The following is a 22,168-nucleotide window of genomic DNA, read 5'->3' on the forward strand; positions in this document are numbered from 1 at the left end:
GGGACTCTCTGCGGTGCTCTTTCCAGGGTGTGTTCTTTGTTAGGACAATGAAGACACACAGCTAATGTGTCTTATCTAACATTTCCCCAGGGCCAGCACACAGTGGATGTGAATGAACACACGAAGAAAGGAAGGATTGACAAAGTGAAACAGCAAATGAGCAAAGGAAGAGGCGGCAGCCTGGGGGTCCTGGCAGTCCTCCAGCAGAGAGGACCCCAGGCTCCCATTCCTTGGGCTGGTGCAAGGCTCTGGTCTGTGTCCCCTGGGGAGCCTCCCAGCCCAGGCGGCCCCTGCGTAGCAACTGGACCTGGACAAGGACCCAGCGCCCTCTGGTGGCCGAGACTCCTGAGGCTCCAGGCCAGGCCTCTAGCGTCCTGGTGGTTTCCAAGGACCTTCTTTCCCACAGTCCCCTTGGAATATCACAGAAATCCCTAGGAAACAAAGCAGCTCAGATTTGTAATGAAGGAAAGGATGCCATGCTGAGTCCCCAGAGTCCTGGGTTCTGGTTCTAGCCATGCCCCTGACTCTCTGGGTGACCTTCAGCGTGTCCTGGGATTTGTTGAGCTGCCAAGGGCTGGGCTTGGGCTTGCCACTGTAGGGAGTGGGGGTGCCTGCAGCAGCACCTCAACTGCCTGCCTCTTGGCCTCAGCTTGCTCTAAGACCTTACCCATCAGGAAGTGCTTGCATGAATAAGTGAGCCGAAATCTTCCTCCCTATGGCTCTAGCATCCCTCCAGTCTTTGCGTTCTGTGTCCACACACATCCTGGAAGAACACCAGAGTCTCCATTCCCCCAACCCCCTTTCACCCATGGGATCTGGAGATGTCTTTTCCACATCCAGATGTCTCGTGTGCAGTGGGATTCCTAAATCTGGAGCTCAGGGGGAGGTGTGCACTGAAGACAGACCTTCGGGGTCATTAGCACCTAGAGGGTCTGTGACACCTGGAGAATGATTGGCCAGTGGTTCCCAGCCTAGGCTGCATACTACAATCATCCGGAAATCCAGTGAGCATGGATGCCCAGAACCCACCTACCAGACTGATGAAATCAGAGCCCCTGCGTGTGGGCCCAGGCATGGGCATTTGATTTTTAAAATTTTTTATTTTCTTGGTAGCTCACTCACAGAACATGCATGGACATTTTTACAGGCTTTCAGGAGATTTTTTGTGTAGCAGGGTTGAGCTACACTACATCTGAGCCTAGGACCCTGGGAAGAACTCAGAGAAGGCAGCAGTAGAGGCTGGGAAGGAGATTGTTATGAGGTAGGAGGAATAGCAAGTAACGGGGGTGTTTCAAGAACCAGAGCTGAGTGCTGCTGAGAAGTCAAAGTCCTTGTTGCTTTTGTTTTGGAGAATAAGGTTGGTGACTCTACTAAAAGCCACATAATGGCATCATGGGGATGAAGGAGAGTTAATTGAGGGGAGAATGGGGGTGAGAAAGTGGAAATGAAAGTAATCAACAACTCTTTTGAACAGTTTTTGCTGTGAAGAGGAACAGAGAAACAGGGAGGTGGCCGAAGAGGAATGTGAGGTCAAGGGAAGGTTTAAAATGTGAAATTACAGAGCATGTTTGCGTGTGGCTGGAAAAGCTGCTGGTAAGATGAATGGGCGCAGGAGAGAGTGGGGACAGCTCAATGTTCCAAGCTCTGAGGTGAGAGGAGCCGGGATCAGAGCACAGCTGGGGACAGACACTGTTTCTACTGTAGGGGTAGGAAGAAGACAGATGGATGCCAGTACACTTGCAGATATGGTGGGAGAGCCTGACCTGTTTCCCCAATATGCCTGTGAGGAGACACTGGGTGGGGATAGACAGGAGGTTCTGGGGAGGAGAAAAGCTGCCCTACTAGGGAACAGGGTCTCTTGTGGCAGGGAGTGCCTGCCTTGCACTGTTAAGAAGGATGCAGGCAGTCTGCTTAAATGGATTTCTCTGGCTGTGGGCAGCTGTGTGCAGGCACTGAGGAGGTCTGGGCTCGCCCAAGGCCGGGGACTTTGCCAGACCAGTAAGATGAAACAAGAGACAACAGGGGGAAGGGACTATGGAGAACAAAGAGGGGATGGTGGGCAGAGGCCTCGAAGAGCCAGAAAAGGGTCCCTGCAGGTCGACATGCCTAGGCAGGGGCAGTACTGGCCACGCTAAAGGAAGTGAGCTGGAAGGAGGTGGCAGCCAGAGGATGAGGCTTGGACAGGAGAGAGCAAAAATTGTGTGTCCGTCATGAAAATGAGGTTGAGGATGTGCCAAGGGTGTGTGCAGCTGAGGTAGAGTTGCGGTGAGGGGCTGGGCAGTCAGAGCCCTGGAGGCATGATGCTTGCGTGCATGGCTGGCTCCTAGGATGGCGCCAGGGGCAGGAGCAGAGGAGGGAACGCAGCATGGAAGTCTTCAGGAAACTTCTCTCCTCCTGGAATGTCGGCTCCCGGAGAACAGGACCAAGGCTGTCCTGAACACGGCCGTGTCCCCCAGCGCCTGGCACTGAGTAGGCACGCAGCAAACTCTCATCAAGGATTATGCCTGATACGTCATCGGTTCTCTCTCCTTTACAGATGAGGAGACTGATGCCTGGGGTTCCCAGAAGTATCTGCAAATTGTTGGAGTTTCAGCAGGGAACAAGTGTTTTGGGCGAGGGTGTCTCTGAAATCCCTTCCACCTGCACCCCGCCCCCACTGCCTCCTCCCAGCTCAGGCCTCCGGGTCTCCAGTTGGGCCCTCATGTTGCTCCTTCCTGAGTCTGACAAGTAAGCCTCACAGCTCCCTCCGCCTGCCTCTTCGTGTCACTCGGCCGTGCAGGGCAACATGGAGTCCTAATGATTTCCATCCCGTCTGTCTGCTGCAGTGGATTTGAGCCCACGGGTGGCAGGTAAGGCCCAGGTCACCTGTGCCCCTGGAACCGGTACAGGGTGCTCGTGTTGGCCGCAATGAACGTGGGCAGGGGCATGTGCCGTGAGTGCCCCTGCCGGGAGCTGCTCTGAGCTTTATTATCTGTGAGTCTGCACACTATTCATGAGGAGGGCAGGGCAGGGCTGAGGTCCTCCACAGGCGGCCTGCCTTGTTCCTGCAGGCCAGGGTGGACACAGGCGTGTGTCTGCATGGGCCCGATGTTTGCCCACCAGCCCACCCTCCTGTCCCAGGGGGAGCACCTCTCCCCTCTGGCCACCACTCTGCTGGGCGTTCAGGGCCGGTCACAAGGGGCAGGGCCCTTCCTCCGCTCACGACTCAGCAGGGTCACCAGCTTGGCCTTGAAACCTGCCTGAGGGTCAGGGCGGCCTGTGCCCTCCACCTGATCCAGCTCCAGCAGCCGCCGGTACTGGGCCTCCAGGGTACTGTCGTTGGCCGGGCCGGGCCAGCTCAAGTCCTGGCCGTTGTGGTAGATGGGACTGGTTGTGGGGCTGCGGCTGCCGGGGCCCTCGTGTGGCTCAGGTTCCCCACCGTGCAGCGTGGGGCTGGCCTCCAGCACACACAGGTTCTCATAGAGGTGCTCATTGCCTGGGGGCCCACTGGCACGCTTGCACACTGAAGCGTAGAGCCCGGACGCCAGATCGTTGGGCTCCGGGCCTAGCAGTAGCGGCAGGCTCTGGGGTCCGGGCTGGGCCAGGTGCACTTTCCTGGACGTGGGTGGCTCAGGTCCTGGTGGCATCTCCCGAAGCTCTCCGGGGGTGTCCAGGGAGGGCAGAGAGGTGGCCCGTGGCAGGGGGCAGGGCTGGGGCCTGGTCAGCTCTGGCAGCCGCTCCCGCTGGCGGGCGATGGCCCCGGCCACAGCCCTGCACAGGTCAGGGGCACAGGGGGTGCTGAAGGCAAAGAGGCCCTCACCCGAGTTGCAGCGACGGCCGGCCTCAAAGGAGAACACGCCCTGGGCACAGGGGACACGGGTGGGGATTAGCAGGAGGGTCCAGGGTGTCAGCCCCTCACCCTTTCCCACCCCTGCACCTCACCTTGTCGGAGCCGAACTTGCGCAGGAAGTGGTAGGGCCAGCTGTAGAGGGCCTGGGTGCCCTTGGCCTCCCTCAGCTGGATGGCGTCTGGGCCCAGCACCAGCAGGGCCGGCCCCTTCAGCTGGCAGCGGGTGGCGGCCTCAGTCCTCTGCACCACCACGGGAAACTCGCCCACTGTGGCAGGTGGCCAGGACAGCTCCGTCAGTCCCAAAAAGACCCAGCCCTGGGTGTGGGGGGCTGAGGCTGCCCTTGCACGTCCTCCAACTTACCTTCCTGCCAGGAGGAGTAGATGGAGTTTTCCTCCATGGGGACCAGGCCCCTCTTGGGAGACTGGGCATCTGTGGATCCTGAGGAGGCCTCCCCTGTCCCCTGGGGAATGAGTTCAAGTCAAAGGTGAGAGCACCGCACTCCCATGCCCTGTCCCCTCCCCTCAGTATCCCAGAACTCCACAAGCCAGGGGGCATCCAGGGGCCTGGGCTCCAGTTCCAGCTTTGCCCGGCTCGCTGCATAAGCCTAGGTCCCCTTCCGAGCCTGTTCTCCCACCTGGCTCCCCACTGAGAGTGCTGGGCTGGGAAAGAGGCGCTGTGCTTGAGGGTGTCTGAGAGCTGCAGATCACTGGGGACACAAAGGGATGTCCCTTGCAGCCCCTGGGCTTGGCTGGGCCGGCTTCTGTATGTCTGACAGCCTAGAGCAGTACCCCAGGTGTCTTCCTCCATCTCACCACAGCCACCTGCTACGACCCTGCAAGGTGCCCCCAGTCTCTGCCTCATCCTCACACCCAGGCCTTCAGCATGTCCCCTGGGCTCTTTCCCACTCAGCTCCTCCACTAGGACCACCCTGGCCCATAGCAACACAGCCGGGTCAAATGCCACAGCTTCCTCACCAGGCTCCTTGCTGTCTTTTTTTTTTTGACATGGAGTCTTGCTCTGTCACCCATACTTGAGTGCAATGGCGAGATCTCGGCTGACTGCAATTTCCGCCTCCCGGGCTTTTTTTTTTTCTTTAAGATGGAGTCTCACTCTTGTCGCCCAGGCTGGAGTGCAGTGGCGCGATCTTGGCTCACTGCAAGCTCCGCCTCCCAGGTTCACGCCATTCTCCTGCCTCGGCCTCCCAAGTAGCTGGGACTACAGGTGCCCGCCACCAGGCCTGGCTAATTTTTTTTGTATTTTTAGTAGAGATGGGGTTTCACCATGTTAGCCAGGATGGTCTCGATCTCCTGACCTCATGATCCGCCTGTCTCGGCCTCCCAAAGTGCTGGGATTACAGGCATGAGCCACCGCGCCCAGCCCGCCTCCCGGGTTTAAGTGATTCTCCTGCCTCAGTCTCCCAAGTAGCTGGGATTACAGGTGCCCACCCCCATGCCTGGCTAATTTTTTGTATTTTTAGTAGAGACAGGGTTTTACCATATTGGGCAGGCTGGTCTCGAACTCCTGACCTCAGGTGATCCACGTGCTTCGGCTTCCCAAAGTGCTGGGATTACAGGCATGAACCTCCATGCCTAACCTCAACTGCCTTTTGTTTTTTGATTTTTAAAATATGATAAAATACAGAGAACATAAAATTTACTGTTTTAACCATCTTACTTTTTTTTTTTTTTTGAGACAAAGTCTTGCTCTGTCGGCCAGGCTGGAATGCAGTGGTGCGATGTAAGCTCACTGCAACCTCTGCCTCCCAGACTCAAGCAATTCTGCTGCCTCAGCCTCCCAAGTAGTAGCTGGGATTACAGGCGTGTGCCACCACACCCAGCTAATTTTTGTAATTTTTTTTTAGTAGAGATAGGGTTTCACCATGTTGGCCAGGCTGGTCTTAAACTCCTGACCTCAGGTAATCCGCCTGCCTCGGCCTCCCAAAGTGCTGGGATTACAGGTGTGAACCACTACGCCCGGCCCACTTTACATCTTAAAGTGTATCATCAGTGTTCTTTTTTTTCTTTTCTTTTCTTTTTTTTTTTTTGAGACGGAGTTTTGCTCTCGTTGCCCAGGCTGGAGTGCAATGGCATGATCTCGGCTCACCGCAACCTCTGCCTCCCAGGTTCAAGCAATTCTGCCTGCCTCAGCCTCCCGAGTAGCTGGCATTACAGGTATGCACCACCATGCCCAGCTACTTCTGTATTTTTAGTAGAGACGGGGTTTCTCCATGTTGAGGCTGGTCTCGAACTTCTGACCTCAGGTGATCCACGTGCTTCGGCTTCCCAAAGTGCTGGGATTACAGGCATGAACCTCCATGCCTAACCTCAACTGCCTTTTGTTTTTTGATTTTTAAAATATGATAAAATACAGAGAACATAAAATTTACTGTTTTAACCATCTTACTTTTTTTTTTTTTTTGAGACAAAGTCTTGCTCTGTCGGCCAGGCTGGAATGCAGTGGTGCGATGTAAGCTCACTGCAACCTCTGCCTCCCAGACTCAAGCAATTCTGCTGCCTCAGCCTCCCAAGTAGTAGCTGGGATTACAGGCGTGTGCCACCACACCCAGCTAATTTTTGTAATTTTTTTTTAGTAGAGATAGGGTTTCACCATGTTGGCCAGGCTGGTCTTAAACTCCTGACCTCAGGTAATCCGCCTGCCTCGGCCTCCCAAAGTGCTGGGATTACAGGTGTGAACCACTACGCCCGGCCCACTTTACATCTTAAAGTGTATCATCAGTGTTCTTTTTTTTCTTTTCTTTTCTTTTTTTTTTTTTGAGACGGAGTTTTGCTCTCGTTGCCCAGGCTGGAGTGCAATGGCATGATCTCGGCTCACCGCAACCTCTGCCTCCCAGGTTCAAGCAATTCTGCCTGCCTCAGCCTCCCGAGTAGCTGGCATTACAGGTATGCACCACCATGCTCAGCTACTTCTGTATTTTTAGTAGAGACGGGGTTTCTCCATGTTGAGGCTGGTCTCGAACTTCTGACCTCAGGTGATCCACCCGCCTCGGCCTCCCAAAGTGCTGGGATTATAGGCCTGAGCCACCGCACCCGGCCACCAGTGCTTTTTAGTATACTCACAAGGTTGTGCACTGTTGCCACTGTCTAGTTCCAGAACTTTTCCATCATCCCACATGGAAGCCCTGTACCCATGAGCAGCCACTCCCCACTTCTCCCTTCCTCCAGCTCCTGCCAACACTCATCTGATTTCTATCCCAATGGAGTTACCTTGTCTGTACATTTCTTTCTTTCTTCTTTTCTTTTTTTAGAGACAGGGTCTCACTATGTTGCCCAGGCTGATCTTGAATTCCTAGGCTCAAGCAATCCTCCTACCTCGGCCTCCCAAAGTGCTAAGATTACAGGCAAGAGCTACTGTGCCAGGCGTTTGTTTGTTTTTATGGCTGAGTAGTATTCCATCTTGTGGACGGACCACGTTTTGCTTATCCATTTGTCAGCTGATGGCCATGTAGGCTGTTTCCACCTTCTGGTGGCCGTGAGTAGTGCTGCTATGGACGTTCATGTCCATGTGGGTTTTTTTTTAAGATAGGGTCTTGCTCTGTCTCCCGGGCTGGAGTGAAGTGGCACGATTACAGCTCACTGCAGCCTCGACCTCTGGGGCTCATGCGATCCTCCTGCCTCACATGTACATGTTTTGTTTGAACACCTGTTCAAGTTCTCTTGGGCACACACCTAGGAGTGGACCTGTGGGCCACATGGTAACTCTGTTTACCTCTTTGAAGAACCCCCAGGCTCACTTCCTTTTGACCCATCACAGACCTTTTGGGGCTTTACAAACATGTCTGGCTTAAACTCTCCAAAGCCTTCGCCTCTCACTCAGAACAAAACCACACACATGGCCTGGGGCATTTCAGCCGCTCCCCTGAGCTCTGTGAGTTGGCTTCCTCCTGCACTCCTTTCCTTCCAGCCACGTCGCCTTCTTTCTGCCCTTAAACACCCCACACTGTCCGGCCTCGGGGCCTCTGCCCACGGGACTCCCTCTGTTCACAACTCCCCAGGCTGCCCCTGTCCTCAGACCTTTGCCCAGTGGGTTCCTGTCATTCAGGGCCCTCCTCTGAGAGGCCTTCCCTGGCCACCCTGTCCGTCGCTCCCTCACTTCCTCCTGCTCCCCTGGCGGTCCATTTTCTCCATGGCACGCACGGCCCTCTGAGTCATTATAGATTTACTTTTCCCAGGCTTGTAGGTGCTCGGTGGAGCTTGCTGGGTGATGGGATGTGAGCGTGGAGGTGGACAAGTCGGGGGCAGGTGCCCCAGCCCAATCGCCCCCCTGCCCGCCGCACTCACCGGGAAGGCCAGCTGGCAGATGGGGCCCATCCAGGCCTGGCGGTGCTGAGCAGCCAGTAGATGGCTTCGCTCGGTGGTGGTGAGCAGGAAGGCACCGGTGTCCCGGGGGCAGCTCTCGCCGTCAGCCGGCAGCACGGACACACAGTCAGCCAGGCGGATGACCCGTCGCTCCCCTCGCCGGCCAGGCCCTGCCGACCTGTCACCCGCTGCTCCCAGGCCACCATCCCGGACCTCCCAGCTCTCCAGCCGTGCCACGCCTGATGGGCCTCCTGCATACAGCAGAGCCCACACCTTCCGCCAGCACTTCTGCGGGAGAGGAGCGGGAGGGTGAAGACCCTTGGGTGGCAGATTGTCCGTGCCACTTGGCTCAGCACAAGCTGCTCGGCAAACGCTCCCAGCCAGGAGCGGGCCTCTGCTCCCCAGTTTCTCAGGGAGCCAGGTAAGGAGGCCTTGGCTATGCTTGGGATTGGTCAGCCCTGGGTTCAAATCCCAGCCCGCTCTTTCCTAACTGTGACCTCCACAAGCATCAATGTCGTCTCTCAAAAGGCCATGAGAACTCGAGCTGGGACTGCTACTGGGTCATGTTTGTACAGCATCCAGTGGCCGGGCAGACCACCAGACACTGCCATTATATTGGTTCCCTCTCACCCCCAAAAAGGGGCACTTGGGCCACAGGCCAAGAGCTGGGGTGGGAGGGAGGCCTCTGCCTCAAGCTGTTAAGGAAGGAAACATGCAAATAGCTTCGAGCAAAGGAAACTGACGGTTTATCTGCCTGGGCAGCAGCTGCAGCTGAGCTGCGGGGGTGTGGGGCTGCTGCCGAGGAGAGGTGACCCCCTGCCTCCTTGCTCCCAGGACAGTGCCGCTGCAGGGAGGGGCTCCACCCTTGAGGCCTCCTCCAGCTCAGCCCCTCACCCTATTTAGGGCCCTCGGTGGCACTATTTCATGGGTCAGAGGCCGTGAAGCTCTTCCCTGCTGGGAGGTTTGAGCCTTCGACCCTCTCCCACTCCTGTATTTCCCGTCTCTCCCGGAGGCAGGGTCTGGCACAGCCTGCTCAGCCCCTGCCGTCTCAGGCTGACACCCGCGCTCCATTCCACTCCCCATACCTCGGTGGGATCCTCCACCCTGACTCCCTTCCCAAGTCTCCCAGGTCTGCCTGGGCTGTCCGAGGCAGGGGCAGAGGCTGCATTCCCCACCCACTGTTGGTCCTTGGCAGCTGCCTGGCAGCCAGGGGGCCCCACCTTGCCAAACTTGACATGCTGCTGGTAGAGGATGCCATCCTTGATAGGGGTCTCCAGAGGGTCCATGGTCACGGCCAGGAGCAGGGCCGCCGCTTCAAGACCTGGGGACACTGATGACAGGCTGGACGGGAACTCCTCACACTTCCCCTTCTGGCCACTTCCCGTCCCTCCGTCCAGAGACAGCTGCAGGCCGGGGGGAGGGGAGCCTGTCTTCAGCTCAGGGGCTGGGGGCAGCATGTATTTCCTCCCTGGGGTTCTGGCTGCCCAAGGTGCCCACACCTACCTGGAGGGAGCCCCCGGCCACCTGAAGGCAGCCTTCTCACGCACCTGGTTCAGCTGGGCACGCGCGTCTGATCGCAGTCTGGCTCCCTGAGTCATGAGTTCCCGCCCCTCCCCCGTCCCGCCCCGGGCAGCTGCGCACCCTGGGCCTGACACTCCCTGGCCCTGCCTCCACCCGGGACCCTTCTCTAGCCAACTCCTGGCTTTCCCACTCGGCGTCCTGGTTTGAGCGCCTCACCCCATCTTGCTGCTCTTCTTTCTCCCTGAAATCTCTCTCGTGTTCACCTGCTCCTCTCCACCTCATGAGCCACTGAACATCACCAGCCTTTGGCATCCCCCCAGGGGCCACTGCCCCACTGGGGCTCCATGCAGCACTCTCCACAACCCAAGACCAACCTGTCTCTCCCCTTCCTGGGGTGCAGCCCAGGCTCCTCAGCCCAACACTCAGGGACCTGTGTGTTCTGGCCTGCATCTCCCCCAGGCCAACCCCTCCAGGGCCCCCTCACCACTGTGCTGCCTGGGGCGGTTGGCCACCTCTTCCTCCTGGAGGCCTTCCTTGACCACTCCACGCTGTCCGAGAGCTCAAAGGCCCTCACGGTATACACTCACGCTGGGCATCCAGTCCACATGGGACCCACAGCCCTGAATGGCCCCAACCACTTGAGTGTGGGTGGCAGGTCCCAGGGGGCCCCGGAGAGGTCACATGTTCATTTAAAGCTTTGCTTCCTGCTGGGGGCGCCTTTTGTTGGCTTGCCTAGCAAGATGCCAATAGCGGGGCTGTGTGTATACCTTTATTCTGGAACAGCCTCAGGTCATTCAGCACCACCTCTGGGAGAGAACATGGAAGAGGATAAGGAATGCCATTTGGGAATGCACTTGGCCAGGAAATATGTCCTGAAGGCCTCCTGGCACCCAGCTCTGTGCCCACTGTGGCCCAAGCAGCCCTAAGCTCCGTCCACCTCAGACGCCACATCCTTTGCGTTCTCATCGCCATTTCAACAGTGAGGAAATCGGTGCTCAGAAAAATTAAGTAACTTGCCCAAGGCCACATATCAAGTGACAAATATGGCTTGAGCAACCGCTGTCTCACTGGAATGAGCATGTGGCCATACACGCAAAGTGCCTGGCTCAGAGGAAGTGTGGCCGCCTGTGCCGTTCCCTGCCTACCTCTCACCAGATGCTGAGATCCTGCTTCATCTGCTAGCGGTCTTGTGACTGCCGTCCACGTTTCTGCATGTGCGTCTCTCTCCCCTCGCCTGACGGCTTCCCAGGCAGCCATCTCCCTGGCCCATCTAGGTCCTCACAGCTCAGCAGAGCTGGGCACAGAGCAGGCTTAGGGAGAGCTTGTGGCCTAAATGGCAGTTCTATGACATCTGCTGCCTCCTCAGTCAACAGAGTGGAGGGCTCCCTCCAGGTGGCTGGCACAGGCAGGCAGTGGGTGGGGGTCCTGAGGCAAGCAGCAGCCTCCCAAGGGGCTTCAGGAGAAGTCCCTGAAACATCACAGCCCTGACAGGAAGAGTGGGCCTGAGAGCTATGACAGCTGGCCAGGGAGACCAGAGAATCCAAGCACTTCTCCTTGGCCCGCCAATGTGGTCCCTCCTTGAGTCATAAATTCAGACAACCCAGTGGAGAGACCCTGAGTCCCCAGAGGCGGGCACCAGCTCGGTGGCTCCTTCCACAGCCAAGTACCAGCGGGCCAGGTGTTGGCAGTGCTAGCGGGAGATGCTGGGGCCTTGCCTCAGAGGGGCTCCAGAGGTCAGAGGTGACGTCTGTCCAGGAACCAGAGGGTGGATGAGGTGAAACACAGAGGCAGGGCCAGGGCTGGGCTAGAGGTTTGTGCTTTAATGGCAGCTGGGGTGAAAGGAAACAAAAACAGTAATTCTGAAGAGCACAGGGAACAGGCAGCCAGGACCAGCCTGGCCCATTCCAGGCCAGCTGAGCTGGAATGCTGATTCTGTCCAGGGGCCTGCTGTATGTGTAGAGTGGTGGCAGTCTTGGGGACTGAGGCCTCTTGGAGAGAAGGGAAGACTGTCGGCTCAGAAGTCCATGGAGCTGTGGGCCAGGTAGTCCTTGCGACCGATGTTGCTGACCTGCTTGGTCTGCATAGCCTCGAGTTTGGGGCAGTCAGTGATCCGATGACCCAGGCCCCCGCAGAAGGCACAGCCGCGCTCTCCTGGGGGAATGGGGACAGGGGTCAGCCAAGTCAAGGACCAGGATCCACGCCCTGGACTTCGGGCCCCCTGTTAGGCACCCTCAGTCCACCGGTTTCATGTTTCTGACTTCCAGCACCCCTCCCTGCCACCTGCCGGCTGGGGACTCGGGGATCCCGCTCTGCAGTCACCTCCAATGTCCAGCATGGACTCGTCCCCGCAATGCAGCACCTGCAGCACGGGCGGCACCTTCTGCTTGGCTTCTAGCAGCAGCGCTTTGAGGTCCATCAGCACTGACTCATCTGGGGGAGGAGTGGGGAAGCATCAGGGCCCATCCTGGGCCCTGTGGCCAGAACCTGGGTGGCCACAGGCAGGGGACTCAGGGAACAGCTAAGGTGGCTCTGGTAACAGACTCACCACAGGCTTTGTTGATGAAGGTAGTGGCGATGCCTGTGTTTCCTGAGCGCCCGGTGCGGCCAATCCGGTGTACTGCAGAGAGAAGGACAGAGTCTCTGGCCCATCGCTGGACACTAGGGGCCTGGCCTGGCCCTTTTCCGGCCTAACCCATGCCCTTGGGCCCCAGGCTCTTACCATAGTTCTCAATCTCCTCTGGCATGTCATAATTGATGACGTGCTGGATGGCAGGGAAGTCCAGGCCCTTGGAGGCAACGTCTGTGGCTACTAGGACATCCTTCTTGCCCTCCCGGAATGCCTCGATGGCCTTAGTCCGTTCCTCCTGGTCTGGGGAGGGTCAGGCAGACACTGTCAGAGCCACCATGGGATAGGGGAGTGGCAGGCCAACCAGGCAGGGGAAGGCATTAGGTAAAGCGCTGCTACTGCAGCAGGGTCCAAGCCAGTGCTTGCACCACCCTGACCTTTGCCCCCATGGATGGCTACGGCCTCAACCCCCTTGAGCAGCAGGTACTCGTGGATGGCGTCCACGTCTGCCTTCTTCTCTGCAAAGATGAGTACCTGTCCGGAAAGACCAACTCCAGTCAGGGGCTAACTGCCTGGGCACCCACCTCACCTCCCCTGGCACTGTCCCCTCCAAAGCCCTCCCTGGTCCTGGGGACTCTGGCCCCGGCCTGGCCTGGCTGCACTCACAGGCGGGGGTGTCTTCTGCAGGCACTCGAGCAGGTACACCATCTTGGCCTCCTCCTTCACATATTCTACTTCCTGCCACCACAAAGATCAGGTCAGGTGATCTTGAGATTAGGCTTACCCGCCACAGCCCTGCCATGGCCCGTCATCTGGACCAGGAGGTGACCAGAAGCCTCTGGCCGCCAAGGGCTGGGTGCCCTAAAAATGGCCCTGGTTAAGCGTCAGGGGCTTTGAATGAAACCCCCGGTTCCCATAAGGTGGACCCCCGGCTCCAATCAGCTTCAGGGAGACTTGTCAGATCCAGCCCCCACAGGTGAGAGACCGCCCATCAGGAGCACCTGCCCACCTGGATGACATCCAGGCTGGCAGCCCCAGCGCGCCCCACATTGATGGTGACAGGCTTTACAAGGGCACTCTTAGCAAAGTTCTGAATCTTCTTCGGCATGGTGGCACTGAAGAGCAGGGTCTGTCGCTGGCCCTGAGGAAGAGGGGGGCTGCGACCAAGGGCACACAGGGCTGGGCTGAGGGGCATGGGGTCTGGGGAAGCTGAGCAACTGAGACACAGCCCACAAAGTATGAGCAGTGGGTTGGGGTGGCCAGGGGCATGGGGTCCCTGCAGTCTGATGTGGCGTGCAGTGGGGGGCGGTGCAGGGTGCCCTGGCCGGGCGGGGGCGGCACCTTGAAGTAGGAGAAGATGGTACGGATGTCACCCTCGAAGCCCATGTCGATCATGCGGTCAGCCTCGTCCAGGGCCAGGTAGCGACAGATATCTAGGCTGACCATCTTCTTCTGCAGCAAATCCATGAGGCGCCCCGGGGTGGCCACCATCATGTGTACACCGCTGGGGACCAAGGAGAGACCCTGAGGTTGGGGCCACTGGCCTATCACCTATCTAGAGGCAAGCAGGCACCCTGCATCTGCTCTGCTCTCTGTCCTCCTTCCTATTTCTTTGTCTGTCCCCTTCTCATCATTCCCACCACCTGCCCTATGTATAGCACACAGCTCTTTCCCAAGGCACTGCAGCCATCTTCACCACCGCTCGGCCTGGCGCGCCTTCCCCCTTCTCCTGGGGTCAGCCTCTCACCCAGAAGCGCTGTCATCAAGCTCCAGAGGCTTTACTCTGGGCTCGCTTTCCTGGCCCACTGGCTTCACCTTTTCTGTGCCCACCATCTCCCTAATACTCAGAAGTCCGTGGAGGAGGGCCTCCGGGATGGGGTCTGGCCCATCTGTGAACAGAGGGCCTGGTCCAGGGCCTCTGGTGGTCTGCAGAGGACTGCACAGCACTGAAAGGACACAGGTGCCGCTGGGATCCAGCCCTACCCCAGTGCCTCAACCTCCTTGACTGACCACTGAATGACCCTGACCTTCCTGGGCCGTCCGCCTCTGTGCTTTCAGCCTGGACTGCCCCTCTTCCCAATTCAAACGTCACCTTCCCGGAAAAGCCTTCTCTGAGCTCCCACCTCCCAGATGTCCCCAGCAAGGTGGGCCATTCCATCTGCTGTGCTCCCACAGTACCTGGCCACATCCCTCTGTCCTCCCCCAACTGACCTCCCCATTAGACTGGGAGCTCCTTGAGGGTCGCACTCACAGCAGCCCTCTGTGAAGATCTGTGGAGTGGCTAAGGTAAAGGGTCCTTTAGCTTTTCCACAGACTCGCAGGTGGCAGAGGTGGGGGGCAGGGAGCGCCAGCACTCACTGTCGGATGGTCTCCATCTGCTCTTTCACGGACATGCCCCCAATGCAGAGGGCGCAGCGCAGGAGTGGTGAGCTGTCCTCCTGCAGCAGGCGGCAGTAGTACTCCAGGATGCCATGGGTCTGCCGGGCCAGCTCCCGCTGCAGGCAGAGGGACAAAGGCTGGCACCAGATGGCAGCCCCAATCTCTGGCCTGCCCTCCAGGCCAGCCTATCTTACCGAGGGGCAGATGATGAGTCCATAGGGCCCCTCGCGCTTTGAGAAGGGTAACCTCTTCTCTTGTTCCAGGCAGAACATGATGACGGGCAACGTGAACACCAGTGTCTTGCCTGAACCCGTGAAAGCGATGCCTATCATGTCACGGCCAGATAGACTGTTGGGAGAAGATGACCCGAGGGCCAATTTCAACAGAAGATGAAAGACACCTAGCCATTGCTCCTCCCTGTTCCAGCCCTCCTCAAGGACCCCAGGTCCACAGTCCACACTCACATGGTGGGGATGCCCTGGATCTGGATGGGTGTTGGGTGGTGAATGCCTTTCTTCTTCAGGCCTCTCAGGATGGCTATGAAAATCAACCGACATCGTCTTCATGACTGACAGGTACTTTCTCAGAGCCCCAAAGCCTGTAAAACTGGCACTACCCCTACAAGTTGCAGATGATGAAACTGAGGCTCAGAGAGAGAGAGAGAGAGTGGAAAAAAAAAGAAAAAAAGGGACTTGTCCAAGGCCCACAGGCTAGGTGCAGCCAGGATTTGTACCCAGTGTCTATGCCCAATGGCACTTTCCTCCTGAAGCTTTGTAACAGCAGAGAACAATGAACACGTACAGCTGAGGCAACAAGGAACCTAAAGAAACTCCTCCTCAAATCCCTCCAGCCCCAGTGACTGGATCCAATGCAGATGTGGCTGAGCTCAGTGGCAGCCAGGACATAACCTCACAGGCATTTGATTATAAAAGTGTGGTATCTCTCTCCAGCCCCTGACTACCTGCAGGAAACTTCATTTCCTTGAAGCTCTTGATGGGTGGTGGGATACCGTCTCCCTCCACCAGGATGTGGTATTTCTTCCGCACGCGCTCATGTCGCTCTTCAGACATGCTCAGGACATAACGGGGTGGAGTCCAGCTGTGGATGGGTAACAGGGATCAAGAGAGCCCTGGGAATAGCTGGCCTGGGAGCATCCCTGCATGTACCATCCTAAGCAAGGGCAACTGCAGACTGTACAGACATACCTGGTTTTGATGGGGTCATCATACGTAATGCCCTTAGCCATCTCCTTCACCGACATCAATGCTGAAGAGAGAGACATGGCTCAGGGCTGGCTCCTGCTTCTGAGAAACCAGATCCCTTGAGATATAACATGCCTGGGGCTGGGAGGAGAAGACTCAGTCCACCTTCTCACTATCCTGGCTACAACCATACCTCGGCCCTCGGCAACACTCTCCAGGATCTTCTCTTCTTCCTTCAGCTGCTTCTCCTTGGCAGACTCTTTGCGGGCTGAGAAAAGAAGTGGAAGATGTCAGACAGATACCAAAACGGTGTGCCAGGCTCAGCTTCTTCTTTCCCGCCCAGGCAGTGCTGCCCAGCCCACCTTCAGCCTTCTCTTTAAGGTGCTGGTGCTGATCCAGGAGGCTGACGTTGGACTGAGGGCCTAGCGGGATGTCGTCCTCATCTCCCCGGGGTTCACTACCGCTGTCCTGCTGCTCTTCCTCCGCAGCTCCCTTGCGTCTTCGCTGCAGCAGCTTCTGGAGCTGAGGTTCCACCCGGGACCCACAGATAGAATGGGCACGGAGTCCACAAGGTCAGCGTCAGGATCCTGGCTTTGGGGCGAGGGTCCTGTGCCCGAGGCGCAGAGCTGCCCTACCCCTCAGATCAAGCCGTCGGTACCTCGTTTGTCTGGGGGCCGCGCCCTGGTGTACTGAAGCTCACTCCTCAGACTGCCCTCCTCCCCACGGAGGCCGAGGCCACGCCCGCCCCCTGCGACCCGGCGGTCACGGCCCCATCCCTCCCCGTACGCGTGCCCCTCACCAGTAGCTGCCGGCGCTGCCGTAACGGCACATAGGGCACGTAGTCCTCGTCGTCCTCATCTTCCGCCTCGGAGCGGCTTCCTCCGGCAGGCACCTCGTCGGTGCGAGCCCGCTGCAAGCACACGCCAGTCAGGCACGGCCTGCTCCCCTCTTCACGACCGCTCCCACACGCGCGGGGTCTCGCCTCTCTCCTACCTTCCGTTCGGGTTCCGACTCCTCCATTCTTTGCTGCACGCATGCGCGCCACGGCGAAACCCCGCCTCATCCTTGCGTGAGACCCAATCCGATGTGAAGAGGCGAACGTCGGCGCGTAGGAACGACCTCGGAGTTCCGGATCGCGCAGAGGGACAAATTTGTTCCGGAGATGCTATCGCACGGCGAAGCATGGACGCTTTCATGGGTGGTTACGCGACAGTTGCCAGGACCGAGGGCGAAACCGGCTGCAAGGCATTGTGGGACATTGGAGGACTTGGAATATGCGCTAGAAGGCTCAATCCAAGCCCATTGGAAGAGGAAGACGTACGCAGCGGGGACAGCTGATCCGGAGTCGGGGCGGCCTGCCAGGTGCCCAACCTCTCCCAGAGCATGGCGTCTTGGGCACGCCCCTGCCGGCGGACAGTGCGTCCTCTAGGGCCGGGAGCTGCGGGCCGAGTTCGCTGGGCCCTGCGCTTTCATCCCTGCCGGGGACGCCGGGGTTGCGGGATAAACCGCTCGACACACCCTGCCTCCCTGACTGCGCCTGTGTGACACATACGTTCACTGGTGGGGCACGCATCAGATACGGATGGCAGTGGTTTTGAAGTGGGAGGCCCTGTATAAATGTAAACGGTTATTACTGTAAATGCTCTAACAGAGCTGCCTGGGGGGCGCTTCCAGGGAAGCGTGGCAATCTCAGGCCGGGAGAGGAGAGGCGTCCTGGGCCAGGGCGCTGCAGGAATACAGGTCTGGCGATGTGCAAGTACACAGATTCACCAGGCAACAGCATTGCGGCAAGGGTGGGATGGGGAAGCCGGACCTAAGGCCAGAAAAGGAGATTGCGACCAGAGCATGCCTGCTGTGACTGTCAGAGTAAGTGGTTTCAACTTTATTAAGAGACTTCTGAGGAATGACTTGGTCAGCTCTGTGCTTTCTTGCCTTCAAGAGTGTGTGCTGGGCGCTGGCACTGCGCTCAAGCAGATGATAATCAAGACACATACCTGGTGTGCGAGGAGCTTATGTAGATTGAGACTAGAAATATAGACAGATAACTGGTCTTAAAGAGAAAGATCCTAAGACAAGGTACCGCTTTTCGAAGTGTCATCGTTTTCACAGTACAATGGCCTCTTAGCTGGGATGTGAAGGATACACAGGAATTCATGAAGTCTTCTTTAGTAAAGAAAGCTTAGGCTGGGCACAGTGGCTCATTCCTGTAATCCCAGCTCTCTGGGAGGCCAAGGCAGGAGGATCACTTGAAGCCAGGAGTTCAAGACCAGCTTGGACAACATAGCAAGACCCCATCTCTATAAAAAAAATAAAGAAGCTGGTGCTTACTGCCAGTCCCATGGTGGGTCTCAACCTGGGAGGGATGGAGGAGGACATGGTTTCTGGTCCTGCTCACAACACCCAAATACATGGCTCTTAGTGACCCTGTTAGCTCCGCACATAACCTCGAGTTGGTTTTAGGAGCGAAAACTAAATTTGGGGCATGGAGTTTGGACACAAGTGTGTCAGGGGCATTTTGGGAAAACTCATTGTATTAAAATCCAAATTTACAAACCAGATCCATTTCAGGGGATGAGGTAGTTTGCTTGACTTTACAGAAGAGTTCATTATCCTCTTAACTCTCAAGCCCTCAGCTACATGTCCCACCCCCACTGGAAAATCAGATCTAATTTATAAAAAACTCAATTTACCCCCAACTTCCCCTGACTGTGTGAAGTCAGTGTGAGGGGCCTCGATGGCCCAGGCTACAGATCCATGAAGGCCTCAGGGTCTTTCCTAGACCTCTTCTCACATCCAGATGCACAGAGACCATCTTCAACCCCTCCAACTCACCCATCTTGCAAAGAGGGAAACAGGAAAGAGTGGGGAAGGGGCTGCCCCAGGCTCACATACCAGAGACCTCCCAAAAGGAGAAAAGGGCACAGATGCCAGAATCATACCAGTCTGCGCTCAATGCTAATCGGCCAGACTAAGTTGAGCTGAGTCACTTTCCTATCGGCTTTAGTTTCCTCACCTGTAAAATGGGACAACAGCACCAAACTGCTGATGCATGGTGCATGCTAGGGTTAGTGACTAAGGGAGAGCCCATGCTTCTGAGCACACCCTCAACTCCCTCCCCGCCCAGACCCACAAATCACCAACATGCCAACTCTGTGTCCAAATGTTGCTTTATCTTTCAGCACGAAAGATCTTCACAGTATCAAAAGTAAAGAATTGGAAAAAAACAAAACAAAAACAAAAACAAAAAAACCAAACACAAAGAGAGCAGTGTTGGGCCAGCAGTACCATCAGCCCTGGCCCTTAGGCCAGCCCAGTCCACGGGCTCTGAGTGTGGAGGCTGCGTAGCACCAGGAAGCGGCTCTGCTGAGGTCAAGGGGCCCCAGCACAGTGTGGCATCCGTTCAGCTTTTGGTTGGTCCAGGATGGTGGGGAGCAGAGAGGGTCTTGGACGGGTAGGTGGGGCACACGGAGGGAAAAATTATACGCCTTCAGCTGGCAGTCAGGGCCTCAGGACGCCCTGAAGAAGCTCAGCCTGGGCAGGGCCTGAGAAAGAAAAAAAGAGCAGAATCACAGTAAGCAACGGGCCATACTCCAGCCTCCCCATGCCACTTGGATACCCATGGGTCTCTGGTAGCAGAAACAGCTGGCTGCTATTTTTGTTCCCTGGGCTGAAAATGTTGGAAGATTCCCTGGATCACCTGTAGCAGAGGATGCAGGTTAACTGGTTGGGAGACAGAGCCCCAGTCCCAGGATCCTGACAAGGTGTGGGACAATCCTTGAGTAGATCCAGCCTTTGGCACTTGCTGTCCATCAGCAGGGGCTGGGAGGCCAGCTGTGCAGCTGTGCTCCTGCCTCTGACTGTAGGTGCACAGCCCGGGGGAGGGTGAAGAGGCTCAAAGGAGAGCGCTTACTAGTGGGTGGGGAGAGGGGCATCTCCTATCTTGGAAAAGAGGCCAGACCAGGTGAAAAAGGGTCAAGAGGAGGCAGTGGAAGGAGACAGTTGCATTTGATTTCTTGAATGACAGAACTGGGCTTGTGGGAGGAAATGCGATCTCTTTTCTCTCAGTAGGGATAACAGATGAAGTGCCTGGGGTTCCTGCTACTCCTGGTTCCCATGGAGGTGGAGAAGAGGCAGGAGGCCACCTTGGATCTGGAAGATACTTCTGGGGCTTGTGGGCATCTCAGTTTGGCAAAGGGGGCTGACTGAGCCCAACCCCTTCAGAGGAGAGGAGGACTAAAGTGAGTGTAAAGAAGACAGTCTGGACTCTGGGGCAGCACAAGGGTCACAGGGAGCCCCAGCTCTGAAGGCTGTCCTGGCTGCAGGCTCTCTGAGCTGCCCCTGGGGAGCTGAGGGTCCAGGAAGTTTGCTGCTTAGGCCCAGAGAGGAGCTGGCCTGGCACTGGAAAGAGGAGAAAGACAGGTGGGGCCATCATGGGGGAAGTGAGTTGTTTGTGAGCTCAGTCTGCCTGCCCCAGCCTTCCATAGTCTCCAGGACAGCTGTGTGGTTGCCAGCCGGAAAAGGCCTGACCCCAGGGACGCAGCTGAGGGTTGAGATATGAAACTGCAGAGCCACTCAGCCCCCAGCCCAAGGTCTGCCTGCTAGCTGCCCTTCTCTTCATCAATAGGGTTCCAGGCCCAGTGCCTTCTCCAGTTGTCTGTTCCCAGTCCAGATCATCATCTGGTACATCATTGTTTCAGACAAAAGGACCTGTGTGGGTGGCTGGGAGGGGATGCCAATGCCATCTGGCAGCCAGGTCTCTTCCTCTAGGAGGCACTGTGGCTACCAATATCCTCATGGAACTTGCCCTGCTTTGGGTAGCCCCCATCAACTCCTCCATGCCTAAATGACCCACAAGGCGTCGGCCCAGCCCATCTGCACCCCCACGATGTTCACTCAGGGCTGGCCCCTTCTTACACTGCTTCAGCTGGGAAGCACCTTGGTAGCCTACACTGAGGAGCCCAGGGCAGGAAGTGGGACTTGACACAAGGACTGATAACATCAGGGGTGAGGGCAGCCCCATGGGTCTGATGGCTACCTGGGCACTTTTGAAATCAGCTGGTTAAGACCCTGATGGTTATGCCTTAGGAGATGCCAGTCCAGGAAGGGGACCTTCAGGAGCATGGGCAGCAGGGCCCAGGGAGGAGTAATAGAAGAACAGAGGCCTACAGGTGAGTGGCTGCGGGAGGAGATGGGGCCTTGACCTTTGGAGGCTGTAGCCAGCTGTGCCATTGCTGTGAAGATGCAGACAGAAGCCAGGGCTCCCATGGCCCAAGTCCAACTCCCTGTGCCCCAGAGCACAGAATGGTCTGGTGAGCGTACAGAGAGGGTGGCCAAGCACAGGGAGAGGCAGTGGATGTAACTCTTGGGGTCTCTGTACCTCACTGAGCTGTGCTAGGAGTGGTTTTCTTGAGGCTGAAGTTGGTCCAGTTCACAGCAACTTTCTGACGAGTCTGCTTTGCAGAATCCAAACAGAACCTGTTGGGTTTGGGGGACATATGAGAAGCACAATCAGAGGTTCATTCTTTTGCTCACTGGACTCCTAAGGTACCATGTCCCCATTACTAAGAGACCAGGTTCTCTACAAAACCTCTTTGGCTCTCAGGTGTTAGGGTTTAGCAGGCATAGGAGCTTTGCTGGCTTGGGGGCTTCTGGACTGGGCCCAGGGAACTACGTATGAAGACAGTGAAACTGCCTTGGGATTCCAGTTCCTCCTCATCTGGTGTTTGACTCTCTAGCTCTGCTAGGCTGGCTTCCGTCATTCCCTTAAGTACAGTCGTCCCTCTGAATCTGCTGGGGATTAGTTACCCAGATACCAAACTCTGCAGATGCACAAATCCCTTATATAAAAATGGTGTAGTATTTGCATAAAACCTGCACTGCTCTTCTCATATACTTTTTTTTAAAATTACTATTTTTTTTTTAAATAAGAGATAGGGTCTCACTATATTGCCCAGGCTGGTCTTGAACTCCTGAGCTCAAGTGATCCTCCCACCTTGGCCTTCCAAAGTGCTGGGATTACAGGTGGGAGACACTGTGCTTGGCCTTCCCATATACTTTAAATCATCTCTAGATTACTTAAAATACCTAATACAATGTAAATGCTATGTAGTTATTATATTTTTATTTTTATTTATTTGAGACAGAGTCTTACTCTGTTACCCAGGCTGAAGTGCAATGGCACGATCTTGGCTTACTGCAACCTCTGACTCCCAGGTTCAAGCGATTCTCTTGCCTCAGCTTCCCAAGTAGCTGGGATTACAGGCGCCCGCCACCACGCCCGCCTAATTTTTGTATTTTTATTAGAGACAGGGTTTCACCATGTTGGCCAGGCTGGTCTAGAACTCCTGACCTCAAG

General features: G+C 56.6%; 3 protein-coding genes and 1 long non-coding RNA gene across 27 annotated transcripts in view; 1 reads left to right on the forward strand and 3 right to left on the reverse strand.

The window, feature by feature from the left end:
* Positions 1 to 1,080: 1,080 nt before the first annotated feature.
* Positions 1,081 to 10,990, reverse strand: DOK3 (docking protein 3). 7 transcript variants are annotated; one of them, XM_063811727.1, is made up of 7 exons: positions 10,812 to 10,990; positions 10,434 to 10,472; positions 9,366 to 9,548; positions 8,128 to 8,433; positions 4,190 to 4,289; positions 3,922 to 4,094; positions 1,081 to 3,839 (listed from the first exon to the last, which is right to left on the reverse strand). In XM_063811727.1, exons 3-7 carry the CDS (start codon positions 9,429 to 9,431, stop codon positions 3,162 to 3,164), a joined length of 1,323 nt encoding a protein of 440 aa, XP_063667797.1. In that variant the 5' UTR covers positions 9,432 to 9,548; positions 10,434 to 10,472; positions 10,812 to 10,990; the 3' UTR covers positions 1,081 to 3,161. The 7 variants fall into 7 exon arrangements, with proteins under 7 accessions (XP_063667797.1, XP_063667798.1, XP_016809858.3 ...); XM_063811728.1 differs by lacking the exon at positions 10,434 to 10,472 and having other exon boundaries at positions 10,812 to 10,946; XM_016954369.4 differs by lacking the exons at positions 10,434 to 10,472; positions 10,812 to 10,990 and adding an exon at positions 10,151 to 10,335.
* A 476-nt stretch (positions 10,991 to 11,466) lies between these two features.
* On the reverse strand, positions 11,467 to 17,867 carry DDX41 (DEAD-box helicase 41). Of its 2 annotated transcripts, XM_063810170.1 has the most exons (18): positions 17,135 to 17,867; positions 16,807 to 17,051; positions 16,613 to 16,723; positions 16,176 to 16,335; positions 16,007 to 16,081; positions 15,817 to 15,877; positions 15,573 to 15,709; positions 15,076 to 15,148; positions 14,806 to 14,959; positions 14,591 to 14,727; positions 13,574 to 13,736; positions 13,242 to 13,373; positions 12,899 to 12,970; positions 12,670 to 12,766; positions 12,386 to 12,535; positions 12,212 to 12,283; positions 11,986 to 12,096; positions 11,467 to 11,817 (listed from the first exon to the last, which is right to left on the reverse strand). In XM_063810170.1, exons 2-18 carry the CDS (start codon positions 16,831 to 16,833, stop codon positions 11,681 to 11,683), a joined length of 1,869 nt encoding a protein of 622 aa, XP_063666240.1. In that variant the 5' UTR covers positions 16,834 to 17,051; positions 17,135 to 17,867; the 3' UTR covers positions 11,467 to 11,680.
* On the forward strand, positions 17,546 to 21,191 carry LOC134810134 (uncharacterized). Its single transcript, XR_010157425.1, has 3 exons — positions 17,546 to 17,679; positions 19,879 to 20,051; positions 20,899 to 21,191. It is a non-coding gene; the product is annotated as an uncharacterized LOC134810134 (long non-coding RNA).
* FAM193B (family with sequence similarity 193 member B) overlaps positions 18,963 to 22,168 on the reverse strand; it is a 34,505-nt gene continuing 31,299 nt past the window's right edge. For all 17 annotated transcript variants that reach the window (XM_518137.8, XM_009450236.5, XM_054684829.2 and 14 more), the window contains 2 exons: positions 21,191 to 21,288; positions 18,963 to 19,355 (listed from right to left, as the gene is read on the reverse strand). In XM_518137.8, the coding sequence (XP_518137.5) occupies positions 21,192 to 21,288 (97 nt within the window). In that variant the 3' untranslated portion in view covers positions 18,963 to 19,355; position 21,191. The remainder of the gene's footprint in view (positions 19,356 to 21,190; positions 21,289 to 22,168) is intronic.

This window comes from Pan troglodytes, chromosome 4, assembly GCF_028858775.2.
Source record: "Pan troglodytes isolate AG18354 chromosome 4, NHGRI_mPanTro3-v2.0_pri, whole genome shotgun sequence".
Classification (NCBI taxonomy): Eukaryota; Metazoa; Chordata; class Mammalia; order Primates; family Hominidae; genus Pan; species Pan troglodytes.